This window comes from Branchiostoma belcheri, unplaced genomic scaffold (assembly GCF_001625305.1).
Source record: "Branchiostoma belcheri isolate BF01 breed outbred unplaced genomic scaffold, Haploidv18h27 scaffold123, whole genome shotgun sequence".
NCBI lineage: Eukaryota > Metazoa > Chordata > Leptocardii > Amphioxiformes > Branchiostomatidae > Branchiostoma > Branchiostoma belcheri.
This window is the reverse complement of record NW_017802636.1, coordinates 849,312-858,130: the sequence shown is the minus strand read 5'-3', so window position 1 is coordinate 858,130 and position 8,819 is coordinate 849,312. Positions and strand designations below refer to the sequence as shown.

Here is an 8,819-nt window from a genome sequence, read left to right as displayed (position 1 = left end):
TGTCATGTCTTGAATATTACAAGTCTTAAACATGGTAGAGCTAGTAGTGAACAGTTTTATAGAATGTTTCATTCTTTATGGTAATGACTGGTATCCCTTGTACCTGTACACCTCTGTTTCTGGTATGGTCCATATCTGGATGCCCTGGAGAGGTCCCTCCCCTGGTACCATAACCTCCACAGTTTTGTACTTGTATTCTGTGTCACACTGGGCTTGGGTTGGTCCATAGGGACCTTTTGCACCACAGGTTGTAAACCTGTACACTGGGGGCACCTCTGGACCTAATATAAAGGAACAGGATGACAAAATTCAGTCTTCATGATTAAGCAAAATTAATACATCTTATCAGATACATGTTAGCAGATGATGCTGCAAAGTTTTGATCATGGCATGGCATGTAGCTAACTATTCAATTTGTTGTTTCATCAAAACCAATATGTAAAACTAAGAAAGGATGACATAGATAGCAATTTGACTTGGTTAGACTTCCTCCAGGCCAGCAATGTTGGTACAGGAACAAATTTGCATTTTGTAAGCCTTGGAAGCTTGATATGATGATTTGCTCTTTTGGAAAATTATTTCAATTGTCTGAAACAGTTTCTGCCTTGATTCTACTTACAAATGTACCTAAATGCATTTGGCTGCTGTGAAATCCTTAGGTTGTATCAGGCTTCTTGTAGATTGTGACACCAGCAGGATTATTGGTATCAGAGCAATTGACCCCTTGGCATATCAGAATGATATCCTATAACACCTGTTCACCCTTTCTGTTATGTTGTCAGCAACATTAGAGCGATCCAGTACATTTTCTTCTTTCCCTGTTGTATGTTGACACTATAGAGTTACAGTGAATCCCTCCTTCATATCTTATATAGGATTATGTGCTGGGAAACTTACTTCCAGTCATTTAAACATCTTTTATTTATTTTTTAGAGGAAAAAGATTAAAATATTTTTCCTGTAAACCAGATACCATATTGAGAGAGACTATTGTCTAATGTAACATGGCATGAAATGACAATGGATTAAATCTAATCTTATTTGCTTTTAGCCAGCCAGGGACTGTGGCAACATAAAGACAGACACAAATGTGGCTGTCTACTATCAACCACTTATAGCAGATCTTTGGCCACAATGTCATGATTGTATAAGCTAAAATGTAATAACATATGCAGATTTCTATTGCTTGACTATGCAAATGGTCCAGTTTGCCACTCCTAGATGGTTGCAGATGTAATTGTCACCAAGGTCTTCATCAATATGTTTAAGATAGAAAACTGTGCTGGTTCAGCTGAGTAGAAAACTGGTTTTCTATGCTTTTCAAATTTTCCTATTTTGCATGTCTCCCTCTTGTTAGATGGGAGCCAGGGTTTTGAATACTTGTCAGCGGGTAATGACACTTGCTTTGTTAAGTCATAGCCAAACAGCTGGGCCACAATCCATTCTTGTCTGGTTTCCTGTCAGACAAATATCAGCTCCATTGTATGTTCTTTGTTAATGGATACCATCCAACTTTCTCCAGTAACTTTGCACAACAAAAGATTATTTGGTTGCCCATCAGCAGATTTTTTTTAAATTAAACCATGCTATCAAAACCTTCATTAAAGATATTAATATTTTACACACACATTGTACTTTCTCCCTAAAACAAAGCACACAAATTGCTTACCTGGATCCATGGTGGCGTACATGCAGGCATCAGTGAATGGTGACTGGGTAGGATTGGATACTGTTGGCAAAAGGGTCATAACATTTATTCAAACCGAGTCACAAGCAGGTAAGATTTTTTTTTTTAGTAAGATTTCTTAAAGACACCATCTAAATCTTTTTGGCATCCTGATCTCGTGATCTGAAATTGAGAGGTTCAAGGTTAACATTCCTGCCCCCCCCCCAAGTTGTGCCTTTGGGGAAAAAAAATAGTAAATGAGTACATGTATCTGAGTTAAGCCCCAGTCACACACATTGTATGATTTAACTATGATGCTATTTTTCTCTGCAATGATTTGCCAGATATTGAAGGTTTGAGAAGCAGGAGGCAATAGTTTAAACATATACATGTAAAGCCATGGTCACAAACATTGTAGGTCATCATACAACAGGGTTAAGGGAGTGAACCTGCCAGTGGGTCAATCTCAGGTAAATTACAGACAAGATCATTACTTCACAGAGTGCTATGCAATGGAAAATATGGATAAAAAGGATTTTGAACATGATCAAGATTTTCATAGCCCCCATGTGTATTTCTGTCCCTAAAAATCCAAATCCATACATTTTGACACGTGTTCTTGTCATTTTAATTCTCCTTAATATTGCTTATCTTGTTGAAACCTGTAACGAATAGAGCCGAGTAGCCACAAGAGAACATTGTATCCCCATATATATAGTAGAGCTTGCTTTCTCATGTGTCAATTCAAGTATTGCATGTAGGTGACAGATAACCATGACTGTTCTTGGTGCTGAAGAGGATGCTGGTATTACCATATGTAACACACACACATTTCCTGTTTGAATGCAATTAAAATCCAACAATGGGATCACAACTATCAATCCTCCAAAGACCCAAAGTCCCATTGACTGGAAAATACTTTGTAGCAACACTTTTGCAATTATCCCCCACACTAATATTCTATGCTTCCATCACCCCAGAAAGTTGTGACAGGCTGTCAGAAATCTGTTCTTTCCTAATAGTTTTTTTGTCCACATGTGACAAATGACCATTTGTAAGGATGCTGCCAAATGCAAAATGTTGTGTGGTAGCTGGTAGCCTGGCCCTTATAAAATATAAGTCAATGAAACTAAAGCCTCGGTCACAACTCGCCGTACGTGCTTCTGCGTGCTGTCTACGTGCAAAAACGTGGGCAAACGTACGGCATCCGTGCGTGGTGAGTACCGCCTCCGTACGGAATCCTACGGATTTGGGAGCACGCAGACACGCCGTAGAACCTTAAGTGCATGTAATACTTTTTCTACGTGCGGTCTGCGGATTTACCACCCGTGCGTGCGAGTACGTGCGACGCGCGTGCCCCGTACAGCCTATGAGCGTGCAACGTACGGACTCCGTGAGTCTAACTTCACTATTCTCACGTGCAATTGCTGTACGGACAGCGCACGAAGCACGTGAGTGCCACGCACGGTGCTTGCGTCATCCGTGTTTACTCCTCACTTCCCAGTTGACCTGCTCAATGACCACGCAGAACACACGTGCACCATACTAGGTGCTCCGCACGTGCAACGCACGTGCAACGCACCTTATTTCTACAGTATATAAAGACGACTTGACAGGCGACTGCCAACTCGTCTCCAAGATGCCCAGGAAGGCTCAAAAGAAGTCTACCAGACAAGATCCAAAGAAACGGGCCGCGGAAGACACCAGGGCGGCTAGTGATGATGAAGTTATCAGGAGGTGCACGCACTTACAACGTGCGAGTGAGTAAGGAAATCGTGCGCACGCCGCACGTGTAGGTACGGCCTGTACGCGGCAACGTGGCAATCGCACAGAGATCGTACGTGGTAAGCACGTACAACTCACTTACCACTTGCGCAACGTACGATGCACGCAACCGCTGACGGCCAGGCGTGTCGTGCAGACCACGTACGTACACCTTGCGAGTGACGTACTCCCTCGGCCGGCCACCCTACGTTTGCAGAAAAAACGTAGCAGACGTAGCCACGACAAAAACGTACGGACAAAAAGCACGCACGGCGAGTTGTGACCGTCGCTTAACTATTGTATAACACAGTGCTAGATGTACAAGAAACTAGCTATTAATGAACCTTTATTGCATGTAGGTATTCCTGGGGGGATAAATGCTGGGATGCACAATGTACAATGTACTGAAAAGATGTTACAACAATAAAATAAAAGGCTAACATTATGTAGATCTAAGGTATAAAATGCTAAAAAAACTATAAAGGTACTAAGCAGTATCAATCTAAGTTCTAATGGCTTCTTCTCTTTTTGAAACATTTCAAATATGATAATACATACTTCATTCATGACATTAATATATTAATATAACACAGTGCTGGATGTACTGAGACAGTGCTATAGCACCCCATTAAATAAAAAAATAAAATAAAATGCAACATGCTTCATTTGAAGCCATTGATAAGAAAGATGCTATTGATTGATTTCAATAGGAATACAGACTTCATTATTTTCATGGTTCTATACAGGTATGTAAGGTAAGAACTCGTTTTTGGGAATGTGAAGGAAGAGGGTTGAGTTTGACTTGTATTTTTAAGGAAGGTTTCCTCTTCCCTACATCTTACAGCCTGGAACCTGTAGCTCTGAAAAGACCTCAATGTACACTTTATTACAATGCATTAATGTCCATGATTAGATCTAGACCTGTTTTCACATCAATTGAGAACTCATTGTCACAATGACTCACATGATACAGAAGAAGTCCTTAATGAACATCCATTCAGGGATACAAAAATGTAGAGGCCAGCCACCTTTGTTGCATGAAGAAGCAAAGAAAAACTCCAAAGCAATATTATGTTGCATGTAACATAACTAAGTAAGAAAAAAAATGTGACACCTTTGCATCTATATATATTTGGGGTTGACAAATAGTATTTGGCACTGGTTCATGCAAAAGGATTTTTTTGCTATTCTTATGCTATGTCACCCTGGCCATTTCATGCTACATATCCTGGAAAGGTTTGGAGCTACTCCCTTGTCATGCTTGTGTAAAGCCTTTGCTGTCCCAACCAAGGATAAGGACAAAGGGACACTGCATGCAAATCTGTTTTCTCCTTACATGTAATCAGTAGGCAAACTAACCCAAGCTAAAAACAGTGTAGCTTACAGCCCACCAGCTATCGGCCATGCCTATCCAATCTGACTGTGTGAGGCATCATCTTAGTTTGACAATTATGCAAAATTGGTATCTGCAATGAGATGAATCTAACAAAAGTACCTCTAAAGAGAAGCTTTCACTTACGGTTCAGTCTCCTGCAGCTGGCTGAACGACAAAGACCAAACTGACTGCTTGATTTGTAGGAGTAATGAAACAGTCCTGTGTTGCCAGCAAGCCTGAGTATCCAACTGAGCCTGTTGGTTGCATCTGGCTTATTAGCTAGTCCTTCAAACAAGCGTTGGGCTGCTACAATTCAGTTACTTCCCCATAGTCATACCGGTACCAAATCTATGAATTAGGTACTTTTATGCCATGTTGTGGCAGAAAACCAAGCTCATGTAGAACTGATTTTTGTATTTTGACATCATTACACGGGGCATCATTTTTTAATAGCTGCACTAATGCTTAAACTTAAAAACGTGGGTGGACAAATTTTGGCTGCCCCATCTAAAATAATAATTTTAAACAGCAAAGTTTTTTTATTGATTTTATTATTTTTTGTGCTTTTTTCTATTATTTCTATTTAGAAATTAGATGTCAAGAATATGCTGTATACTAAGTATACATTCATATAAACCTACAAAAATATTTGTGTGCACTGGTGCCCCCACAGGAAAACATTCATGGTCTTAAACAAGGACAGGGGGCGTCACTACCAGTGAAACCTGTATATGACTGTCTCTTGTCACGTGATTATCCCATCAAGTCAGGTGACAAGAGAACTCCAAGACAAGATCTTAATCGGGTTGATGAAGAGACAGAGTACATCTCAAAAGCTCCCCAGCATAGCTGAACTTTTGTTGTGTGTATATGTATAAATTTTTTGTCAAAATTCATGGTCTTGTGTAAGGTAAGCCCTGTTACAGCATATTAGAAACAGGGATGATTTTTAATTTGTATCCTACTGATACATGTGTAAAATAAACTAGATTTAATGTTAAAGTTTACAATCTTTAATGTCCAAAATGAGTAGAGATACTAACGATTTACTTCCATGTTCAGTAGCTTTTTAGATATTTTTGCCACTTACATTCCCAATCATCATTACTGGTAACAATATACTGCACTTCCTGTATATGTGTACCTCAACCATATGTGACCTTGTCCAGTTTCTAGTGGCAGTCATTCAGAGCTTGCTTGTCACATACAGTAACATCAATTTCACTTTGTTCTTTATTTGTTGGCAAAACATCTGGACCCGTCAATGTGGAATGAAGACATGATTTTGATTTCATGATTTTCTGTTTCCAACAATATCAGTTATTTTGGTGGCTAAATCAAAGGTGATGGGATATGTCGTGGCATGTGAAAATGGCCAATTTTTTTCAAACCTCTTCATTGGAAAATTCCCATTTCCCCATTTTAGAATTTACTAAAATGTGAGAGGTTAAAGAAAGTAAAATTCCATTCTTCTTGTAGCTAGAGGGATATCCTTTATTCCCATACACAGTTTTTTTTTTTTACTTCAGAATGATTTCCACCAATAGACGGTTGCTAGGCCTGAGGATATGGAAAATCAATTTGAGGCCCCTAATAGAGTCGGGTTAAGATTGATTTAAAAAACCTTGTGGAAATATAATGGAATTGTAGTCCAATCATGCTTTTATCTCTGGCATATAATTTGTGACATACATGTACATATTAGGGCCATGTCATATACTCTCTCTCTCTCTCTCTCTATATATATATATGTCATATGTGCTATGTATAGAGCTGTGTACCGGTACGCAGTACCGATACTGTACCGGAAAAATTGATTAGGTACAGGTCCAAAATACCTAATCCCTCAGTACCGGTACTGTACCTAAACAATTTCACACCAATTTTATGCCTATTTGTGACCTCAAATGTTTAAATAGCTGGTTAACAATGGGTGCCTGTGTAAGGACAGTGTGTTCATGAAAACAAAACATCTTTAAGGTTTTGCCTATATTTTATCTGAGCATTCGCCATAAACAAAGAATAAACCTTAACTATCAAGTTTATTTATGTTTTTTTGTTATTGAAGGAGTTCAGAAGAGCATATAAATTGGTCGAATTGTTCAGGTACAGGTTCAGGTCCGGACCTGTACCTAAACCTGTGTACCTGTACCTGTACCTGTACCTAAAATTTGTTTAGGTACACAGCTCTAGCTATGTATGTATGTTTGACTTTTTGTATGTATGTATGTATGTATGTATGTATGTATGTATGTATGTATGTATGTATGTATGTGTGTATGCATCTTTGTATGCTGAACTCTGTACTGAGGACATCCATGGAACAGTCAATGATGCATATGTTGTACAAAATTCAGCATCTTGTTAGCAAGAAGGCTACCTTGTTGGTGGTTGGTTCTGTCACAACCTGCTGGCAAATTCTATGGCATCAAATTTGTATGATAAACCGGGAAAATGTGGTTGGGAACAAATCCTACAGAGGCTGCAGCATCTATATTCAGGTGCCAGGCTTTCCAAGTTTGACTACAAATATTCAAATGTTCACTTCTGAGGCTTTGTCTAGTGATGAGTCTAAAAGGTCACCTGACCCCTTTCAGGACCACCAATGGCCACACCTACCAAGACCTATATGACTTTGGGCACATTTGAATTTACCATGTGCTCACATTTTAGCCACTAAGTGGGCTTACAGTTACTGAAATGTTTCCAAACAACCTGCAAAGTGCAGACATTTGACACCAGTCAACAAAATCTTTGCCTCTATTATTGAAAAGTTTGAAATCTACAAGTAGTTACATGTATACTTCTTCTCTCAGTTCAAGAAGGAGTGCCCATTTAACAGTATTCCTTGAATTTTGATTTCATGTATGATGGTAAAAACTATTTGAACGCGCAATTAATGAAGCTGCTGTGTTTGCTGTGTTCTAACACATGGTGACTCTCTGTAACACGCACACACCTGGTATAAGCAGGTCCACATTGCTACAAAGCCCCAATATTGAATTTTTTAAATGATTTATGGCTCACTAAAATAAAGATTCATGTGCTTAAAGTGATGCTTTCTAGCATTTTTATAGTTTTATGATATACTCACAACATGGAAATCTATTTCGTTGCAAGAAAAAAGACAAAAACTAAATGTCAGATAAATGTTCAACTTGGTTAGATTTGCAACATACACGTTGTTTTTAAGTCCTTTCTATACTGTTGTTTGGGTGATGGAAAAATATTGTATTACTGTCCCTCAGGCATTTTCTTTCTCTGAAAGGCTTAACATTATGTAATTGGCCACTTGTCTGGAAGATCAGCTGCATAATTGGCACTCCTTTCACCCAAATGATAGTCTCTGCGCATTTGAAAGGCTCATCAAAATTCCTTTTCCTGAGAGATATGCATCAATATCTTTCTCTCTCTGATCATATGCGTCCTAATTGTGAGCATTGTAAAGAGCCCCCTCAAGCAATAACAACTCAGATTCAACCAGTATCTGTCCTGGGTGCTGAAATGTATGTAACTGGTAATAACCTGTAAATAATGATAAAATCTAGTTGCTGGACATTTATATATCAGTAGAGAAAGTCCTGAGGTGAACAGTTAGTTCCAAGAAAATCAATAACATATAACAATGGCTTACCTAATCTAAGCTTGTGAACCAAGTCACCAAGTGTCAAATTTATCTGGCATCACCTTTTGACAAAGGAAACCCTTTGCCTTTTTTCACAGAAGGAGCTTGTTTGCTGCCATGGTCAGACTATAAAAACAATGGTGCTATATCTCATGTTGGTACCTTTACAAACTGCTAACAGGATTACCTTCACCTCCTCGGCCCAAAGGGAAAGTGATCCGATTTAACGGTGCACAACCTAATTCTTCAGTGACAGAGGTCTGAGGTTGTGCGCAGGAAAAAAGCAACAAAGGGTTTTGAGGGTCCAAGTTTGAGTTAATATTTCTCATAATCTGCTGTGAAATGACATCAGAAACTAACATGGCTGAATGAAAAGGGTAACAAGTGGTA

At 39.0% G+C, this 8,819-nt stretch overlaps 1 protein-coding gene across 1 annotated transcript in view; it reads right to left on the bottom strand.

Moving 5' to 3' along the window:
* Positions 1 to 75: 75 nt before the first annotated feature.
* Positions 76 to 8,819, bottom strand: part of LOC109463172 (MAM and LDL-receptor class A domain-containing protein 1-like) — a 62,098-nt gene continuing 53,354 nt past the window's right edge. The window contains exons 16-17 of the mRNA XM_019759885.1: positions 1,669 to 1,728; positions 76 to 281 (exon numbers count right to left, since the gene is read on the bottom strand). Coding sequence (XP_019615444.1) covers positions 76 to 281; positions 1,669 to 1,728 — 266 coding nt within the window. The remainder of the gene's footprint in view (positions 282 to 1,668; positions 1,729 to 8,819) is intronic.